Genomic DNA, 22,266 nt, shown 5'->3' on the forward strand with positions numbered 1-22,266 from the left:
AAATATCTAATATACATAAAAAGCATCATTTTGGTTTCAACTGCATTGCCAAGCCTAGGATACTCTTGTAGTGATTCTCCGTTCATAAGGCACTGTTGTTACTATCAGGGTTGCTTTAAGAATTGAAATGCTTTTGTGAAGCATTTACTTGTGTTTTATTTTGCTATTCATCAACAAACTAAACTATGGTTTATTTAGTTTATCCGTAAACATGAGTGCTATATTGCTACAATGGGGAATAACTGGGAAAATTAAATACAATTACACTTACTGAAATGAGATCCAAGTTTCTATCAATGCTTTTATTTTTGCTTAAAGAAACAAAAACTACAAGCAATGAAGAAACTAACCTATATAAGGTAATAGTTCCTTCTCCCTCTATTTCAACTGATATTTGAAAATTGGTTTTATTACAGCATAGGTGAAACAACTGTATTCAACTGAGAATACAGTGCTACTGAGAAGGTACAGAAGAGATGAGATGTAATGCTACCGCATAGCAAAGACATTAAATTTTTTTTTCCATGTCTTACTATAACCAAAGTCTATGTATTAAAATATGCATTTTGATTTGAAAATTAAGAAACCCAGAACAATATTCTAGAAGTTAAATACAAAACAGTAGTAAATATGCAAAATACAGTTGATAAGCAGAGCGATGAGGCAAAAGAAATAAGTATAATAGTTGATTCTTAAAATGTAATTCTTTGTAATGCTGGGCTTTCCCCCACCCCCTGCGTGTAATATTTTGTCAGTCTAACCAGGACAGCTATGCAACATAGTGAGATGGTACCACCTTACACAGTATAGTTGAATTTAATTACCAAAGCATCAAAAAGGTAATGACACTGGAAGGCCCGATATCTGCATTAATATGTACTAACCATATTGTGTCCGAGGCAAATGAGGTTAAAAAAAATACAGTTTTATGATATACAGTACTTCTTCAGTAAGAGAACTTGTCCAAAGTGAATACATCCTCTTTCAGCACAGATTTCTCGACGATTTCAAACAGTGATGTGAAAACTGAAATTACAGTACAACTGCTAACACTGAGTGATACTTTGGTTAAATACATGTGTTACACATCTGTGTGCAGATATCGGGCATTTCATCATGTTCCAGAAGAGATTTTTTTACCCTGACATATTTATTCAAAAGTTTCCTATGAACCATTGAGATTGAGTTGTTTATACATTTGATTTATCCATGAGTATCAGCACTCCTTAAAGAATAGATCAAAACTAAACACTCTACATAGGACCAATAGAGCAGAATTATTCAAGTTCAATGAAATATTACAAAAAAGGCTTCCTTTTTAGGAAAACTCAGCTATGGTAAAAATATCTACTACAGTGCACTGCACTGTAATAAATATTCAACATAAATTAATAATTTACAAGTACCTGAGCAAGTATACAGAGCACCATAGCACAGCACAGCACCAAAGGCAGTAGCTCAGAATTCTTAAAAATAATGCTGTTTTAAACATTAAAAATTCTAAGTATTGTCATAAAAATGAACTCCAGCTGGAGTTTAAAGATAGTGCAAACTTCTGTCTTCACTTTTTAAAATAAAGGTGTCAGATTTTCTAGTCATTTCACATCAGCAGTGTTGCTGGACCTGGATACCTGTGGTGGATGCTTAGGAGCAGGTCTGTCGGAAAGAAAGAAAATAGCAAATTGTTATTTAAACTTTTGTTAGTTCTCACTGCCAGCATCATGCTTGTGGCATGAAGATGAATGGCAAAACCTCTTAGAGAGAGTTATCGAAGCTAACGTCAGACACGTAGCGTAGGACTCTCGTACTGGGAGGAGATCAGACGTTACCATATAGACAAGTCCCATCAAGAAGCGTAAGTGGTACCAACAGACTCCTTTTTTTTGGTTCAGGTGTTAATTGCTGCTTGGTCAGTGGGATAAGCTATCTCAGTTGTTCTTTAAACTCTTTATTTCTTTGGGTGCTCATCAATTTTGCATCTGTTCAAAAATGCTACTTAATGCTGTAGAGTGGCAGCTGGTTTCAAAAAGTTGTAGCAGTCAGCTTGAAATATTATTACTTTCAGAATATCTTAGTAGAATGGACAGCCAGGAGCTTAACCAAAGTTCACTCTTGCAGTCTTTTTGCTAGAAATATTAGGAAACTAACTTGATTCTATTTTTAATTTTTCTGAGCAATGTTAAGTGCCTCGCTAGTGGAATTCTTGTCGCTGAAAATACTACTTTTATCTTCCATGGAGCTCACTTTTTATTTGTAGGAAGCTCAAGAATATTGGGTAAGAAAATATCATTGACTACGCCCATTAATATTGGGCATAGTTATTTCACTTCCAGATTATGTTTTTTCAACATCCCTTTTTTTGTACAATTTGTATGCTTTCTGAAAGTTTTGGGTATTATTTTCAGATGATATAAATTGATGTTCCATTGTGAAATGTGTGAATGGAAAATTGCTTTTATTGGTGGTTGATCTTAACAGCATTCAGTTCTCAGCCTAATTCTGTAGGTGGTCTGAGTAGGCAATTTTTTTCTGCAAGAGCTTTGCTTCTCTTGAAATTGGTGCTTATTAACTCCTTTCTTTCAGAAGGAACTGTATTTATTGGGCAGTTTTTGTAAATACACGGTCAGATGCTTACAGTCAAACCTTCATATGTAGTATAAATTCTCATACTTCTGTGGAAGTCAGTGCAATTGTGCTGATGTACTCCCAGAGAGAATCAGTCTGATACTGCGTGCTTTGATATAAGCAAATAGAAAATGGTTGTTGCGTAGCTGGCAGCAATAGTTACAGCAGAGCATAGTCACTCAAGACATTTTAGACCTGTCATTGAACGAAGTGCTATAAATCAAGCCATTTTGATTAGGAGAACCAACCTTACGGGAGTAACGTGAGGCAGAGCTTTTGTGTGTCCAGGCACTGCTGTGCATGCACTGTTATAGCGCGCTTTGTTCAGAGGGTCTGCTGGTAGAGGCTTCCGAGGAGGGTTGGGTTTGGAGTTTTCCTATTATAAAGCATAAGGTCATATTAGTCTTTGGAATTGACATAACATACTTAATACAAGAACAACCGAGATAAATTGAAGATAAGTTTGGAGTAGTTGTGACCACATATATTTAAATGAGTAAGCCATAACTTATTAATAAACAGGCACTTATATTTTAAAACAAAGATTTAATACTATATTTTAATGATTTGGTTTCTTTTGATTCTTTACTCTGGAAATACTGGGTGCATCTATACTGGAGTTAATGATTAATTGGTGGTAAACAAAAACAACATAGATTGAATACATAACATTGTAAAAGTAATTATACAGAAAGATGGAAATACTAGAAATGACTTTAAAATGCAAATTCAGATGACTACAAAACCAAACTGCTCAAGTCCAGTTTGAATTGGTAGCATCTGTGGAATTTTTTTTAGAGATGCTGCTGTGCTTTCATTCTGTGGAATTAAATGATTCATTAATAAAGAACAGAAGTCATCTGCTGTCAGGCATGAGCTAATGTCTCTTCTGTGTGGTCCTTGAAACACTGCAAACATGGTAACATGTCTATTTGTGGTCTTCATTATGAAGAACTGGGATAGATTAAGTGACTTGCTCAGGGCACACAAAAACTCTCCAATATATCCAAAACTTCACTTCAGATCCTTCTACTATTTGAACAGCATAGTCATGCTTTTTCTAACTGATTTTGGTCTTTATTATTAGTTTGCCATAACTATCATTAGTAAAGTTGACCAAAAAGAAACAAGAAGAGCTTACAAGCGTAATCTGGTTAAAGATCCCCTGAAAGATGTAATCAAAACAAGCAATCAGAGGCATGAATTGCTCATGAATAAAGTACAACTTTTCAGTATTCGTTTTGAGCATCCCTTTGTTTTCTTACTTTTCATGGCAAATGTTTGCTCTTTCAAGAAGGAAGTGCAGGTTTTCTGTCAGTAGGCATTTTGATAAGGAAGAAAATATGGGAGCTTAAGTAAACCTCATATACAGTCATTTCAGATTTACCACAAACTACATTTTAAAGCTGTCCCTCTTCTTTTTAATAATGTCTTATTAAAAAGAGGGACTTTATAACGTCCCTCTTCTTTTTCACTCTTGATATAACACGTACTAGTTCTTGAGTGAATCAGAAATAGCAACATGAAAAAAATTTCTTATTTTAACTTATTGTTATAGCCAAATCTCATAGTCAGTATAAAAATTAGTCTTGACTATCTTCCACAAGAACTTCCTCTAAATCAAGATAAACATATCTTGCTGTAAGAAGTTTGTCTGTGAGCTCTGTCTTTGGGGGTAAAAATAATTGCAAATATTCTTGAGATAATCAGGCCTGGAAAATGATGAAATAAATGGCATGCTTGTAAATACTTGATGTAGCTTTACCTCATAGGGCTATCCTGTTGAAAGTCACAGCGTTTAATTAAACAGTAGCAAAGGAAGTTCTTCAAAACATGATCATTTCCCATGATACAGAACTAGAACCTTAAAACTATTAAGAGAAGAAATCTTACCATCAGGATTTCTTAGCTGAAGTTTACTTTGTGCACTACATTTCTTACACGATGAAATCTCAATGTGTGTGTTTTGAAGTGAAATATACCAGTTTGGAACAAGTTAGATCACAGCAGAAACTGATACTTTTTAAATAACTGAATTATCGCTACAGTAAAATATAAATTTAAGTTGCTTCTGTAATAATTTTGTTAAAAGTCATAATGTATATTACATGGGAGAGTATATGCATCATCAGCTCGAGTGTGACAGCATTTAAAAAAAAGAGTTGTAACCAACGCACAGACAGCAGCATTATAAAGACAGCAAACGACAAATGCGTCTTCGAACACCATAAAGGCTTTATTCCCTTGACTGCCTTCATAGAAGTGGCCTTTTCCCTCAAGGACTTTTACAGGATTAATCATGTGAATTAGTCTGATCACATGAGTATTCAGCTGTTTGCTCGATCAGTCCCTAATTGTTATTGCATGATTTGTATTTAATCTTCAATTGGCAGAATGCTTAGGTACCAGTTGGGAAGAGGAACCAATCCAGGTTCAACAGTCTAGAGAAACAAAGGTCTGAAGAGCTTAAGATCTGGTAAGGATGAATGAACAAAAAGAGAGAACTGCCCCTGTTTATTTGGTTGTGTTCATTAGCTGTGTCCTATGTCTAATCACCGCCTGCCACACCTGATAGTAGGGAAGGATTGACTTTCCGAGAAGCTCGGAGCAGCTAGGTATTAATGGGACCCTATCAGTTGCCTCTCCCCCCCCTCTTTTTGCAGGGGAAGCTAGCTGAAATGGCTAATCCATATGTGCTGGTCTAGAACAGTTCTTCAGCTGTGGAGTGAGCATCTGCTCACAGCTAAGCATTAAGATAATCTTTGATGCCTAAGCTAAACTAATTCTTTAGGCCCCCTTATTCCAGAAGAAACATCCACGTGAGGAAGTATGTCGAAACAGCAATCATACTATAAATATAACTCTGACGGGTACACAAGGCCAACACCTCACTTCTTTTTTCTTTTCCCCGAGCTTGTAAAAATGTCATCCTTGAGTTAATATCCTTAAGGAGGAAGCAGCAAAGTGGCTTGACAGAGAGTCTAATATGGCAAGCTAGTAAGAAGGGGTAAAAGAAAGAAGAAAAAAAAAGAAGGGAGGGAATTTAGATAAAAATGGAGATGGAGAATGTGTAATGGCTGAGATGAAGTAAAATGGAGGAGCACTTCATAGAAAGGAGACGCCAGCACCAGAAAATGCCACCAGGAAAACATACATCCTTAGAAGCAGAGGAAAAAATACTTTAAGCAATAAACCCCCTCCCCCAAACTGATTATAGGATGGTCTTCTGTATTCTTTATGTGCCACAGGAGAATCCAAATTGATACAGCTTTGTATGTTAAGATGTGTGGAAACTTGCTGTAGCCTTTGATGTCCTGGCAAGTCCGTAGCACAGCTCACAGTACCACCATGGCTGTGCTTCCCTGCTTCATCTCTCTCTCCTTTCTCCCAGCCTATTTTTTTCCCCTACAGAGCTTCAGCTCTTTAATACAAAGAGTTTATGGATGCATGTATTTGTCCAGTTTTATCTCAACAACTTAATGCATTCTGTCTCTATTTGGGGAAGTATTGTTTTAAATATTGTGATGATCTCTTTTTACAGCTCTGCTAGGAAGAAAAATGTAATTCTCATATTGAGCAGCTACAAAGACATCAGGTGCATGAAGCTTTAATTTTTTTCACTGATTTTTAAATAAGGTTCTTGCCTGAAATGCACTGGGTGAGAAGGGGTGTCTTCCTCAATCTGTTTAGATGGGAACTTAATTTGTGTTAGCCCTCAGTGTCTAAAGCCAGTCAAAGGCGTCATAGGAGAGGTATTCACAGGAATAACTGTGGCAGAATGAGCACAAGGTGAGCCCAGCTCAATTTTACTAGGGGAAAAGCAAAAATACAAAGCTATATTTCCAGTAGTAAGGATGACCTGTAAAATGTGAGATATATTTTGGTAATAAGATGATGACAGTATCTGAGGCAGCAACTGAATGCTAACAAACAGTAACAAGACCATGTGGAAGAGCTCAAATCGGAATGCACGGACTGAACCCACGGTTAGTATAGACCTGCACCGTTTCCTTGATTTCAATGGTGCTGTGCTGATTTATATTGACTGTGAATCTGGCCCATAAATAAAGTATGTTTGCCTTGCGAGAGCATCTGAAAGAAGAAAAAGCTGTTTATCAGTTAAAAGATTGTTAAATATTAAACTTGGCAGCAGTTCATTTGCTAAGTGTGGGTTTTTTTTTTTTTGTTTAGGTTTTGTTGTGGGTTTTTTTACCATTTTACTTGCATCTGAAAGGAAATTTTATAGCAAAATAATAATCTAGTCTCAACAGCCACTAGAGGGGAAAAGAGTTGTCTTAGAGTCTGCTTAGTATGTTGTGCCTCAGCTATTCACTGCTGTAAGCCCAGAGCAGCAGGAAAGTAGCTCGTGCTTAAATATACCTCTCAGAAGGGAGAAGCAGAAGGAGGCAGCTGCGAAGCCATAGAAACAGTGAATGGTTTCAGATACTCTTCTTCAGCACTATACTGCAGTACGGCGCATCTGGATGATATTATGAATGTAGCAATGATTTTTAAAATGCTTCCTCTTGATGACCTGATGGATGCAGTTCCAAGAGAGTGCTGAAGCAATACATTAAGTAGTATCTATATAAACTAGACCAAAACTATTCTCAAGTTAATTTACTTCTTCCAAGCTTTGAGGGAGTAAAATCGTTAACTTCAGAAGAAAAGGTTTTCTTCCCATACAGTGTTTTCTGTGTCCCTAAGATATAAAAAGTGGCTATTTCTGACAACCTGGAATTGAGGTTATGGACATAATTTTGAAAGAAGCCACTCTTGCTTATTCACTAGGTTGCCTTGAGTTGATCCCCTGTTTGTCCTACTTCTGTTTCATGCAGCAACTGAAAATGGAAAACAGCGATGTTTTGCTTGATGGAGTAACCGTCACAATTAATTTGAACTGCCAAACTGAAAAGCTTTTTGGCAGTTTCAGATCTGTCATCTTTGGTAATGATAGTACTAGAGATCTGGTATTCTACCTTGCCCTTTATGTGGGATTTGAAGGGGAGGGCACTTAGGAACATGAATTGTAGTGGTGCATTGGGCGGCTTTGATGTGCGATGACAGGCTGGGGCGATACAGATGCACCATCAGAATGAGAAATGACTGCTTTTTCTTGGAAAGCCTTTTCTCCATCTGTCTTCTGCTAGCGGGAGACAGTGTAAGCTTGTAAGTTGCTAGATAAGAAGAAAAAGAAGACATTTCTTTTTTTTTTTTTTTTTTTAAAGGAACTATTTGATTGAAACAGAAAAGCACTTGTACTTAAAATCTTAACTTTGACCACTGTGAAATATGCAGAACTTTTAAAGGAATACGAGAAAATAAACAACACAACCATTGGAGCTAAAGACAAAAGAAACACAAACAAATAATACTTCAGATTTCCTATAAAATTGATTTTAGAAATAATCGGTATTTCCCATTCCCCTGAGATGGAAAATAAATGGCCAGCAAGATGGAAAAGGGAAGAAAAGAAAAGCTTAAATACTTCCAAAGCAATTAATAAACTTATAAAAGTTGGTTTAACCCGAATGATTCAATGTTCAGACTTGGACAAAATCAAAACTAGATACAGTTTTTCTGCTGTCACAATACGTAAGCACACTGCCATGGCAGCTCAGCACTGTCTCATCCCTCTTGGTTCCTGTGTTCTCTTTACGACACTTTTCAAAGCACTGCACTGCAGCAACAGTTTCTCATAGCCATATCCTCCTGTAAATCATTGGGAAGGTGTCTCAATGCAGCTCACAAGGTTGCTGCATGAAGACGGTGCTCTGTCCTTGGACATCCTGGCGAGGTTACGGATAGGGACAGTCACTCAAGACCCAGCTATTTCAGTACGGGTTTGCAGTATGTGCAAATCAATGGGATACTCATTTAAGATAGCTTGGTGATGACAACATTCGCTTCATTTTAATCTGGTACTGTATCCAGAATAGCACCATGTCTACAAAACAGAGATAGCTGGGTGCCTGATTCCTTTGCTTAGACACAGTCACGCTACAAATGCAACCAAAAGAGAGAGGCCAGTGACAAGAAAAGGGTCAATTTAATACAGACAACTGCACAGACAACTTCATCTACCCTGAACATCGCCTTGAGATGCATCTTATTACAAAAAAAAGGGTTACCAGCTCTATTTAAACATTGCAATGAGAGGTACGTCTACATGAAATAGTGTGGGTAATTACAAGTCTGCTTTTCAGATCTGCGCTCTGGGAAAAAAAAAAAAAGCAATTCATACACCCCTCGGCAGAACAGAAGCGCATCAAGCTAATATACCTTTTGCTCTTGCTCAAGACATCTGCAGCCTGACTTCCTAAACTATATCACTGTATTTGGCAGTTGCTAACAACCGGTACAGTTTCCCCTCTGGTTGGGCAGCTAGCAAGATGAGCCTGTGTTTGCCTGAAATATGGAGCTTGTTTATTCTGTTGTGTCTTTTGAGCGGTGAAAAGAGAGTTCAGGATCCTAAATTTTAGGATCACAGCCTGAGTTGGCATAAACCAATATAATCTCCATGAGCAAAATGGGAACTTAAGATATCTTTGTGAAATTATCTACACACATTTCTAAACTTGTACAAAGTATAAAGGAAATACTGTGGAAAAAGGCCAATATGAAAGATGAGAAAACACTTCATTCCTATTCACCACATGCAGATATTCACACTCTAAACATTAAATAGAAGAGAAGCTAAAAGAAAACCAGCAGTTACCTGGGCAAACCTCAGCGAAGGGTTAGCTGGCAAGGGTCTTTCAGGCACAGCGTGATGGCATGGCAGCTGGGGAAGGGGCGGAAGGACCCGCTGCGGTGTTTTTAATTGTGGCAAATCGTGTGTCTTCACGGGGTTACTAATGTCAATGATCTGATATGGCAGTGGTCGTCTCGGACCATCTCTCTATAAAAACAGCCCCACCCCAACAAAAAAGTTATAAACATCCAGAGTTGACATAAGCATTACTACTTTAAAATGTTATTCACTTGCTTTTCTCTTCTACTCTGCTTTCATCTACCTTCAACACCTCTGCAACCAGAGAAGCAATTAACAGCTTCCAGAGTCCTTCTCAAGTGCTAATCCTTCACCGTTTAGCTGTAGTGTTCTGGTGTAAGCTGGCTGGCTCTATCCTGGAGACTAAACTCTTTCTTTTCTGCACTTGACATCTCCACCTGTCTAAAACTTGGAAGCCATAAACATATTTTGAAGCCTACATCTTCTCCCATTTTACATATTGTTAGTTCTACATGATATTAAGATCATGTAATAATTGTGTTATAATAAATTACTTAAATGAGATCCAAAATATATAGTATACTTTTTTCTTCTTTTTTTTTTTTTTTTTTTTTTTTACTATTTAGGGACTCACTTTTTGTATGTTTGTATTTTGTGGCTTCATGATGAGATTTTTACTGAGAGATGTGGTATGAACATGATTAGGCTCAGATGAACTTGAAGGTCTTGCTGGAGTCACAGACCTGCAATACAAACATATATTTATTGAACACAACATTCTATTTTATAACATTTTTTTAAACAGTAGCCTCTTTTCAGAATGAGATTTTGCAAGGACTTTCTGACTTTTCATAGTAAACAAGGAAAGTAAAAATTGTCTAGTGCTCCTGCAAGAATAAAAATAAATATTGATTTTTTGGAAACCAATAGTCTGTTAAATTAGCTTCTGCAATCTGTGGAAATGCAGCTTTGTAACACCCAAGAGACTATTCTAATGAATCTAGCATTTAAACAGTAATGACCTCAAATATGAAAGTTGCAGCTCCCTCGACTGAGTTTAGATAAAAAGCCATGCAATGTAATGAAACTGTTTCAAGCAAATGAAAATAGAGGTAATACTTCCTTCACTTCTTTATTTTTTACCACAGAAGAAAAGAGGTATATAGTTAAACCAAAACCTACATTATTTACTGACAATCAATAAAGTTAAACTAAACCAGGAAAAACACCGCGGTTAATACTTGGTGAATATTTTCGTTAAGGCTGGCTCTTTCTAACGTATTCACACCGTTCTGTGATGAATGTCAAGATGAGAGCTGCCATGTTTACAGCTACTTCCTACTAATATCTATTAAAGTATAATTAGGGAAAATGGTCATACCTTAGTTTCTCTATTGTTGTTTTTTTACTTGTAAACAACCATCTCATGAAAGTCTTCCTTTTCAGATACATGATTGATCCAGCAAAGATAAGGCACAGAATAGTTATCAACACTCCTATGGTTAAACTCTTATTATCTGCAACAAAACACATTGAGTTAACTTCTTTCAAGAGGCATATTTACTGAAATGTGTTATGTGGATTGGAGCAGGACATTGCTGCCCGGCTTGTGCTTCTAACTGCAATGCAGGTGAAGTGAATAAACTATGAATTAAAGACTAATAAACTCTTATTTCTTTTAGACTGATGCTTGAGTTTTGGTCTGTTTTAAAGGTATTTAACATTGGGGAAAAATTGGTTAAAATATAACGTTGCAGGACCCTTCCAACTGAACTATTCTATTCTATTCTAGTCAGATATCTGGGTCCAAACATGAACATCTCCATGTACTCTCTGTGCACCTATGTTCAGGTCCTGCTTAGGTTGTCACCTGCAAATGGGGCCATAAGGTGGATGGGCTGTCGGCCTCATCCAGACACCCAGAGGGTGATGGCTGTGGCAATGCCGACTGGTACCTTCTTCAGGGGCTGCCAGGGTGGGAGGGAGACAGAGCCTGAGGGTGAGAAAAGGGACAGAAATGCCTAGATCATGGTTTGGTAAAGTGAGAACTTTTAAATATTCTGTCTTTCAAACATAAGCGGTAACCTTAGCTCCTTTATAACCTATAATTTTAAGGGTTTCATTGTGCTTTAACGCTGGGCAAACAGTCTGAAATCTGGAGTACTGTGGTCCAGCCCCGATGGCTGTCAAGTCGAATTGAGGCAAGCGAGGAGCCGAAGGAAAGCCCTCAGCATCGGTGGTGTGTGCTCAGAGGGATGCTCTGCTCAGCGAGGGGCTGCAGCCTTCTCTGCCTGTTCCAGTTTTCAGAGTGCTTTAAGCTGCCTTAAGTACCTTGCTGGGACCTAAGTGAGGCACAACAGTGAGATGAACCCTGAGTAGACGACTTGCAGCTGAAAGAAAACCTTATTTTTAGGAAGAGGTAAGCAGCAGCTCTGATGGTTATGGATATGTGATATGATCATTGCCCGGAGGAGACGACGTGATTCTTCAGGACTGCTGACCTAAAAAACGCAGACTCCCACAGTAGGAGAAGCATCTTTAATCTTTGCTCTGGTAACCTATCATCACTGTCCCAGTCTTATCCTGATTGATTTTCAGCCAGCTGGCTCTCGTCTACTGGCCTAAGCTCACTCGGATGCTGGTGAACAGAGTCAGCAACACCGGCTGAACAAACTATAGGTGGGGCTTGATGGGGCACGAAGGGCTATGCTTTTTACCTTAGAGCACTGCAGAATAATAAATCCCTCACCATCTCTAAAAGAGTAATGAAATTAATACGCTAAGATTATGCAATTTAAATTAATTAACTTCTCTACCTAACAAATATTTAAGGCTTCTTTGTAAGAAAAATACAGCGTGTCAAACACATACGTTAATTCTAAGTCAGGGGGGTAAAATCAGTTACTAAATACTAATGAGACCATGTGCCTTGTTTGACTAAGATGAAACTATTTTATTGAGCTAATCCTTCTGTAATTTGATTTAGAGATGTGCAAACTTTCTGGATCATAATCTAAACCACCCCATCAAGTGTTCATATTTAAATCCAAGTGTCAGCGATAGAAAATTAGGTCCTCTAGCAATTTCCATATTTGTTTATTCCCAGTATTACCGAATGTAGCACTGTCTTTAAAGAAAAATGGTGAAACTACCACACTACATTAAACTATTGTTAAAACAATTTTCTGTTAAATTGAAGTGTTGGCTTCCAAAACACAAAATGCAAGAATTAGCAAAGATGTCCTATATTTGTCTTCTCCAGTTAGTGTTGTCTATGCAGCACATTATTGTAATATATTTTGTAGCTCCATGGATACTTAGCTTTCAGGTAAGCTGAAAAAAGACTATAATGCTTTAGAGCAAATCTTAAAAGAAAACATTTCACACACAGGTAATCACACTTGTTCATGGCCTGAGCACGGTTTCTTCGCTATCTTACCGACTTGTAGGTACTTAAAAAAAAAGATCTTTCAACAGTGAAATCATAATGTGAAGCTTTGTCGTGGAAATGACCATGGTGTCATAAATCCAGGATTACAATTCACTGCAGGATCTGGCACGTAGAGAATACAATCCATTTTGGTTTTGAATAGCATTATTCGTATGAAAACATGCAGATAATTTTCCAGTAAGTTTTAGTTTATATATGTATATGTGAGTATACTGCTTGTCTTTTCCCTTGCTCAGACATAAATCAGAAACTGGAAGTCACTAAAATTACAGTGCTCTGGAGAAAAATTGGCACGTGATGATTATCAAATCCTATAAAGTTCACAATACGTAGAAATAATTCTTTCTGAGGTTGGCCAAAGGTGAAGTAAGATACTATAGCCAATGTTCTGCAGACTGAACAAGGGGAAATTGAAGTACAAATTACAGAAAATGCACGTCTCCTACTACTATCATAGGTGAGGGCAACTTCTGGTAAATGTGTGTAAGCTATCTATAAAATGTAGTTTTAATCTGATACGGTCAGAAATCTGCTCTTTTCCACAATACAAAAGATCCTCCTTAGAAGCACAATATCAAATATATTTTTGATTTTTGATTATGCAGTAATTTTGCATTTATAATCATTGCAACATCTGCTCTTCATTAGGCACACAACTACAGAAGCAGGTTATGTGTACAACAAGGTAGTTCTATCCCGATGCACTCAGTGGAGGACACTGGAGCTTGGCGTATCTCAAGGTGAATCCAAGAGTACGGCAATATTCATCTACCATGGCAACAGGATTAGCTCAAGTGTGGGAGTTAGCTCCTCATCCTCGGCTTAAATCAATACCATTTCTTACTTATTGCAGTGAGCTACTAAACTTGACCATGTATCTTGAAAAAAACCGAAAGGTAAAGCAAGGCAAAGAAAAGAACCCACCAGGACCACTGTGCCTTTAGTTATGCCAGAAAATTGATGCACTCAGCTAGCCTTGGTTTTGCTTCACGAAATTTTCACGTTGGTGTCAATGCGTTTGGATTAAGCTATTATTTGATTTACTGACGTATTTCCCAATCTTGTAAGCTCATTGCTTACAAGACGACACTTTGTGTTTCCACTCTCTATCATGGAAACAACAAGCAAAGCATGCATTACTACTAACCTGCTTGCCTAATCGGTCCGCTGTCCACGCTGCCACCAAACCCTGGCTTGTCGCAGTACGGGGGGGCCCAGTCAGCCTCGCAGTGACAGTTCTTTTTATTGTTGCAGACCTGCAAAAGAAGACAAAAGACCTAATGTGGAAAGGATTACCTTATACACCTGAGAACAGCAGCAGCTGATAAGGCCTCCTAATCAGATAGCGACACATCTAAAAGAAATAAAGCTCAGAGAAGAAAAGAGATGTGCTGGTATCTGCCTATGGGCACAACTGAGATGGCATAGAGCAACTCTGAGTGCGAGACACCATGAAGCAACAGGGATCCTAAAAAAGCATTATTTATTTGGCAGGTAATTGTTTGAGTTGCACCAGCTGACAACTTCAATAATATAAGGATAATCACACAACTCAAGTCTTATTCTCTCTTTGCCTCCAGCAGCAACGTCGTCTGCTTTCTAACTTCTGTTCCTTCTGCCTTCATAGGAACAAGAGTCTCTCTACGCTGTTAATGCTGTAAAGCTTTGTCAGCCCACTTGAACACTCCTATCCATCAAGGGCTTGCACTAGCCTGCATACGCATTTTTCCACTGCTCAGATCCCCCAGCTGTAAGATGAATCCGTCGCTGGAAGAACATGTGAAACTGGAATCAGGGCTGAGGAAACCCTCCCTTTGATACCACACCTGCGCTGTCTATAAAGATACGGTCCTCAGTGTTCTGGTGGTTTTAATAACGAACAACCAGCAAGACCTGATTTACCAAATGCTCCCTGCAGAATAAGAGAGCTCCAAAGGACTGGAGTCCATCATTAACATCAGCCTGTTCCCACTGCACAGAGCAGAAGGAGCCGGTAGACTCATGGCTTTTTCCTCAGGAGGTCCCACAGTCCCAAACACCCATCAGAAGAAGGGCTGCTTTTGATTTCCTTTTGCTACCACCCAAGCAGTGGCTAGGTGACTAATACAGAGGCTAAAGCTCCGTGCTGTATCGACAGACAGGCCAAAAATTTTGTTGCACAGGAGAGAGATGGCACAGTCACATGTAGATGCTCAAACTGATTTTTAAATAAAGTTTTTGGCCTTAGGGCTAGTTGTCAATATGGTCCTAAATTCTGCGCTAACACCAATCATCACTGATCTATCACCACCATGGAGAAACCCCACAATAGGTTAATAAACGGGTTTCTCAGTAAGACACTAGTTAGTTCACAGAAGTTTGCAAATATGCATTTTTCTGGCAAGGTCAGCCGGCAGGCTTTCAGAAAGACTATACTGGCTGTGTCTGCAGAGTATTAAAATATCATTCACATAGCTCAGACCGGCTATGGTCTCATGTAAAATGCAAAAAAAAAAAAAAAAGATTTACTTTTCAAATACAGTAAGATAATTAAAAATATAATTCGTTAAGCATTATTTTTTAAATTAAAGCACTACAGGAGTTCCCATCTACAATTCCACAAGGTCATTTTTTGCTACTCAGGAGTCACCAGAGGTTCTCCATTGTACAGATATAAAGATGCCAGTCTAAGCTGATGCTCGTTCCAGCACAAGGATAACATGCAGCACCACCAACACCGCACAGTTTTTCAAATGCCGGATGATAAAATGAGTTAAAGCGAATTAAAATCCCTTCTCAAGAAAGGACAGAGAATTTCCTATGGCTCTTCCAATGTGGTTGCCACAGCTTTTCACAGAAACAAACAGATCATTGCCAAACCAAGGTTAATAAGGCATAGCTTGACATAATTAACATTTTCATAATATAAATTAGGTTTCAAAACACTTTGATATTATTAACTGATATCATCAAATTTTTCATCCTGCACCACTTTCATACCATGAAACTCACCAATATGGTTTTTCTTTATTTTAATACTTTTGGAAATGCCTTTCCATTTGACTCTTAATTCAAATACATATTTTAACTTCTCTGTATCCATATAGAAACTGTATTTTTTGAAATGTTAATGGGACTTCTTCATGAAGGAAGGTTAGACTTAAAATTCTTTGAAGATGACAAAATTCCTTTTTATCACAGACTGCTAATTAAGAACAAGATAATTACTACTTGATAAATATTTCTTCGTTAAATAAAAATGATTTCATTTCTTGCAGTTCATATAAGGGACACTGAAAATGGAAATACATAATAAAAAAGTATTGTAGTGACTTTGACTGATATATTACAAACAATCATAGATCCCAAAACTATTACGTAAAATGATTTCTTGCCCATTGTTTATTGACTGATTGTAAAAAAAGTGTTCCTATAATGCTTACTCCACGTCCATGGCACTTTGTTGCACATTTGTGTACACCAAAAACACTTGTATTCTGGCACTGGCGATTGAGGCAAATCTGCAAAATAAGAGAAAAGGAGTTTTAATAGGGACAGCACTGCTGGTGCTCACAAGGCATCACGTCCCTCTCTGTATTCTGCTCATCCATCAATGGTTCTTTTAGCAGTTAAAGATTTCCCAATACACACGCTGCATTGACAACGTTACATTGACAAAAAGATAAGGACACCAGAATTAGGTGTCGTCGTCTTCTTATGCCTTTCTTTTAGGTCCAAATGTGTAGAGGTTGAATTCTCTCTCGATCGGCATCCTAGCCCATACTGAATTTCAGACATAGTTCCTATTTGGTTGATATGCTGAGCTTGTGCAAATAAACACTCACAGTTTCACTGAAGTGGAACTAGTGGTGAGCCGCTGGGGTTTGGGGGTTTTTTAAGCCAATTTAAAAAACAGTAATGTGCATTTTTTTCAGGACTGGGAATGCACTGAGCAGGATTTTTCCTGATCTGGCTGCATTCATGTCTTCACAGCAGCAGATGATTCCTCAAGGAAAGGTTCAGGTCACCTCATGGTGTAAATTAGCAAGTTCTGTTTATACCAGCAGTGCAATACTTTATCGTGCTAGTACAGAACTTGGACCCAGGACAGCCTGAATATTTAACTGAGGTCATTGATATATATGCGCTCATCATTGTTGTTCAGCAAAACGGAGACCTTTCTAAGAGTTTTCCCAAGCGAAACAGTTTTTTTGGTGTCAAATATAACCCAACCATATTTAAAGTGTAATAATAATCTTATAGGAAATGGAAGTAAACAAATAGCCTATGCAAAGTAATAAAATTCAATTTTTTTTGTTTTCCAGTCATTACGGATAAACTTTACTCTGCCAATATAGCTGAAAATTGAGGTAAAGCAAGATTAGTACTATTTAACAATACCATCAAACAATCAAATGACTGATGAAAATGTTAGTAATGAGAAGTTATCCTACTCACAACTGAAAAAAGAAGAAATTAGGACTGGAATAACTGTTACTATGCCATGTTGACAAAAAAAAAAAAAAAAAGAAAAAAAAAATCACTGCACAATTTTGCTCATGTTTAACTGCAGTTCAGTTCAGTAGTACTAAAAGTCAGTCACAATAATTAGCATTAAGCAGGGAATAATGTTGAAGGAGACGACAGGGATGCTTAATCAGGGCACTTATCCCCTGGGGAGAAGGAAAAATGGAAAGGAAATTGGAGTGAATTAGCATCAACATGCACGCATGTAGAGAATATGGTCTGATTACAGCAGTATTCACAATTCAAATATTCATAGTGCAGTAGCACACAGAATTTTGATCACATTAAAATGGCTGCATTTCAAATTGTGTATCTTCAGCTTAGAAAACTCAAGAATATTTAAATTCATATTCTTAATCCATAATACAAACGCACTAATGTCCTCAAAGTAAAACATACAATTTCATAAGTATTAGCCTGTGTATTCTATAGTATGTATGTGTATGATTAGATAGATTAGAAAGATTAAATACTCATTAGTAAAACATAATGGAGTGCTTTCCCAGCGTTGAATTTTCTTTGAAAAGACATTTTATAACAGATTGACTTAGAAATGTTGTAAGGGTTGTTTTCCTGTAACAGAACTGTAGTTTCACTAGGGATGTATTTTAAACCTGTTCCCAACGCAGTGTGATAATCCAACATAAATCAAAAGCATTCAGAAATCCAGAGGCTTACTTGAATTTACCACAAATTATCAAAGCACTTTTTTTTTTCTTTTTGCAAGTAATCCACTGAGGGTATGGAAACTTTCTTCATTTCAATAGTTCCTGGACTCCTTTCCATTCCTCCCCCCCTGTAAACTCACGGCTGTCTCCCATCTTTTTCTGTTCCTTTTCTCACAAAAGAAAAAGTAAGAATGAGACAGCTATATGAAATTTGGACTACATTCACATTGGATAATTCACAAAGTTTGCAAAATACAATTGCAAAAATCGGTTCTGGTGGCTGAACATCAATGGGTTTATATTTTTATTTTTCTATCAGTGCATAGAGAGATAGATTTTCCTGCAAGAAAAAAAAAAAGGGGGGGGGGGGGAGGGGGAACCATAATCAGTTGATATAATACATTTTGAAACCTAAAGTGAAGTTAATGACAATTTTGCAATGCCATTAGACACTGGGAAAGTGAATACATTGAACTCCTCAGAAATTCATTAATGATCCTGTAATGTATTTTGCTGTACTTATTTTGCAGAAAACCTCTAGCCTACACGGACAGATACTTGGGACTGTCCTCAAAAAATCAGTTATAAACCTAAGCAACTTGCATTGCATCTGCAAATCTGTAATCCAGAACAGTGGCCAAAAGGAGAAGGGAGTAAAAATCTGACTCAGTGTGAGCATGAGAAACAATTCTTTTCTGGACAAAAAAAAAATCCCAAAGCAAAACCCAGTCAGTTTAGTCCAAAATACTTTGCAGCATGAGGGTAGTGATGTTCTCCTTGTTTGGGAGTATTTCAGAACCTTACTTTTCCATCTTCACACTTGGTTCCTGACAGCACAAGACCAGGATCGGGCATATCATCACCCAAATACACGTGGGTACCACGGCACAGAATCTTGCCACCTTCCTGAAGTGGGATATTAGTTTCTATGGAAACAGCATTGGTACCAATTACAGGTCGATTTGCTCCCCCTTGACACTGAATTTTTCCACATTTAGCATCTCTGAAGGAAGTAAACAAAACCAAAAATTAGTTAAATAATTTTAAATGTTATAAGCCCTCTCCCACCATCCCTCGCATCTGTTCCTGCGTTCGTAGGGAGAGACCCTACCTGGGTTCACATTTAGCAAAGGAGCTCTTGGAGTCTTTGCCACAGTTGCCGTACGGATCACCTGCAGAATTGACTCTCTCAAAGCAGATCCCAGGAGCAGGTTTCGCACCTGAAACAAAACCTAATCAGAACTTTCATCTCATACAAGGTGTTTTTAATAATTTTCTTCTCATTCCACTGATGCTTTAGGGGAAGGTAAGATGTGATCTGCATATTGATGAAGCACAACAAAAGAGTTGTGCTGGATCAGCATGCTAATTGAAGAGCCTGAATGTGCGGGTTTTCCACTGTTATTTGTCTGTCTTGGCAATGCTGAGCAATAGACAATGCAGAACTCATTCTCTTTCAGAATTTCTCTAGATGATATCCCTCTTGTGAATCCTCCAAGGACACAAAAACTTTTAGCAAATGCCAAATCTACTTTGGTGAAGAAAGACAAAGGCCAGCTGGTAAGTTAACTCCCTTCTTTTTACAGGAGTCCACATGATTCTAGCGAGAGCCCAAGAGCTGAAGCCAAAGAAAATACTTTTCAAGAAAGGCCTTTTTCGGTGCAATTCAGAACAACAAGAAACCAGAAAAAATCCAGTTGCAAACTAGAGTGCTATGTGACTAAAAACACGAACACATGACATGGCAAAGAGAATATGCTGCTGTTAGCTCAAGCTAATGTACTGGGGAGAGGAAGAGAACCCATCCCCACCTTAATCCTCAGTAAATTCATTCCTGCGAGGAAAGACTGACTTGAAAGAAGGGTCTTTTCTACCATGGTGGTAGAAGAGGAATCTGGGAAGACAAGGCAGCATCTGGTTCTTATCTACCGTAGCCTTTTATGATGGAGACATGTCCTAACAGCAAAGGAACTTCCCTGATGGGAGTAGTACTGGAAATGTTAGTGCAGACAGATTACTCATCCCTACATTTTAGAAGTTAAAAGGTACTATTAGAACATCTATTCTAATGTCTTATACAGACAATCTCCCGTCCATTTTTTCCCAGATTACGACCAAGTATCGTATATCTTCTAGGGGAAGATACATGCGTTCATCTGAAATGTCTAAGAAGTGGAGGATCTACTTCCCTGGTTTGACTGTTGCAATGATTAATTAGTCCATGTATTAGAATTCAATTCATTTGTTCTAATGTGAAGTGTGGCTTTTATTTCCAGCTGCTCTTTGTAAGATTAAGAGGCCCTTTGCTAGGGCCCTTTACTACCCCCATTTTCTTTCCATGAAGATAATTAATAGCACAATCAAGTCATCGCCCACATTTCAACTACTCCAATGGACAGCCTTGCTTTGAGGAGACGAGGTCGTAAGGAGATACACTGGCTAAAACTCTTAACAGCTATCTGCTAGATATATTTTTGTACTTTTGACAGATCAGCCAAACTAAAACAAAAAGAACTGGCAACAAATGATGTGACAGCCTAAAGGCTGAGAATATACCATTTCTGCAGTGTTCCCTGATTTTTAGCAAAGACAGAATACCTGAGTTAACGTTACATTTTTTTTAAATGTTTTGAGCCACTTCCAAGTGTGTATACCTCTAACTGTGGGTAAAACATATCATTTATTTAAACCATCCTGAAGATTTCATTTGAAAGCCTTCAAAGAGGAAGAAGGTTTAAAAAAAAAAAAGGGGTCAAATTCCTGGAGAAGAAAATACAAGTATGATTGTAAAACTTCCAGTTAGTGTGGATCTTTTCACTAATAACTCAAAGATTAAAGCCTCAATTAATTATCTGCATTTCACAGTCAGAAGCTTGACTAATACTGTATACTGCTGAACAGCAATCTAATGCTATTAAGGACAAAGTATTAAAACTTGGTGAGGCTTAAGATGGCACCCTCTTTTCCTTCTAACATTTTTACATACTGAAACTGCAAAACTCAGAAAGAAAGGCACAGAAGGAACAGAATATGAGCTGCTGGTTCCCTGGAGAGCAGGACAAGAGCTTGAAATTCTTCGGAAGATTACGATCAAGCTTGCTGAGTTCAGAATATTTCTCAAATCTGGAACTATTAAAAGGGACTCACACAGGATTCTTTCACTTCTTTTCATTAAACCACAAGCAATAATCAAAAAATCAACAAAAGCATCCAGACAAGGCACTGTGCAAAAAGCAAAAGTAAAATTTCCATTTGCAGCCTGTAGATTCCTCCTCGTCTTTCCAGGGCAGGCACATTAACTATTCAGCTTGATACAAACATTAACATGTGCATATACTGTGCCAGCTTTGGAAGGGAAGGGAAGGGAATGAAAAAAACATGCTTTAAGCAAGAGGCCAAGTAAAACTGCTTTTTCTCCCACATCTGCAAAGACCGTCTTGCTCAGACCTACTTCGCCAAAGGAATAAGCCCTCCCCCCCATCTACCATGATCATATGCAATTGCTATGGGTCTTGGTTTTTTCTTGGCTGGGAGCCCTGTGCCCCAACCAGTTCAGCAACGGCGTGTCATTGCAATGGCTGGAGGCTTCCTTGGAGATGTGTCAGCAGCAGCCCAGAGCACAGACACACTTTCCCCAGCGTGGTGTGTGGCTCCAAAAGCTGCCAAAAGCAAAATGAATGCTCATGTCCCGTGCTTTGACTGTAAGTGACCTAACAAAGACTTATTAAAAACCCATGGTGTTAAGGGGGGAAAGGGCTCACTGAAGTACCAAGAGAGTTTAAGCTATTTATCTTCCTCTTTCACCTGGTGAAAGATTTTTTTGTTTGGTTGGTTTTTTTGAATGTAGAAGTCAAGTGTGCTACACATGATGGAAAGCAGCCTGCAGGAAGAAGAACACATCTGCAGCATCCTTGCAGGGCTTGCGGTGAGCTTTAACGCCAACCAATAATACTTGACAAGAAAACAGATCTCATGGAGCACAAAAAAATGCTCCCCTGCCAGGCTCGGAGTAGTCTGTGCATGAAAACACCTGGTACCCAATGATCATCTGCGGCTTGGAAACCAAAATCTAGCTTCAATTTCTGTCTTTGGTATCAAACCAAAACACGTTGTTGCTTGGGATTCAGATGCTGTTCTCTCTCCTGACTGGTTTCTCACAATATTTGGACTTTTTATAGATGAAAACATATCAGAGTGTAAGAAGCTGAACAGATGGAGCTACCAAGTTAAAAGGAGGTTTTCAGAGGATGCTTAAGGAGGAGAATTGTAATATTGTGTTTCTG

General features: G+C 38.0%; 1 protein-coding gene across 1 annotated transcript in view; it reads right to left on the minus strand.

The window, feature by feature from the left end:
* Positions 1-283: 283 nt before the first annotated feature.
* The window catches only part of ADAM12 (ADAM metallopeptidase domain 12), a gene marked incomplete at its 5' end in the record, with an annotated part of 28,007 nt that continues 6,024 nt past the window's right edge, over positions 284-22,266 (minus strand). Inside the window, 9 exons of the mRNA XM_009574778.1 lie at positions 284-1,656; positions 2,874-3,001; positions 9,344-9,526; positions 9,993-10,101; positions 10,740-10,875; positions 13,957-14,065; positions 16,232-16,309; positions 18,788-18,986; positions 19,095-19,203. Of these exons, the coding sequence (XP_009573073.1) occupies positions 1,596-1,656; positions 2,874-3,001; positions 9,344-9,526; positions 9,993-10,101; positions 10,740-10,875; positions 13,957-14,065; positions 16,232-16,309; positions 18,788-18,986; positions 19,095-19,203 (1,112 nt within the window). The remainder of the gene's footprint in view (positions 1,657-2,873; positions 3,002-9,343; positions 9,527-9,992; positions 10,102-10,739; positions 10,876-13,956; positions 14,066-16,231; positions 16,310-18,787; positions 18,987-19,094; positions 19,204-22,266) is intronic.

This window comes from Fulmarus glacialis, unplaced genomic scaffold, assembly GCF_000690835.1.
Source record: "Fulmarus glacialis isolate BGI_N327 unplaced genomic scaffold, ASM69083v1 scaffold16003, whole genome shotgun sequence".
NCBI lineage: Eukaryota > Metazoa > Chordata > Aves > Procellariiformes > Procellariidae > Fulmarus > Fulmarus glacialis.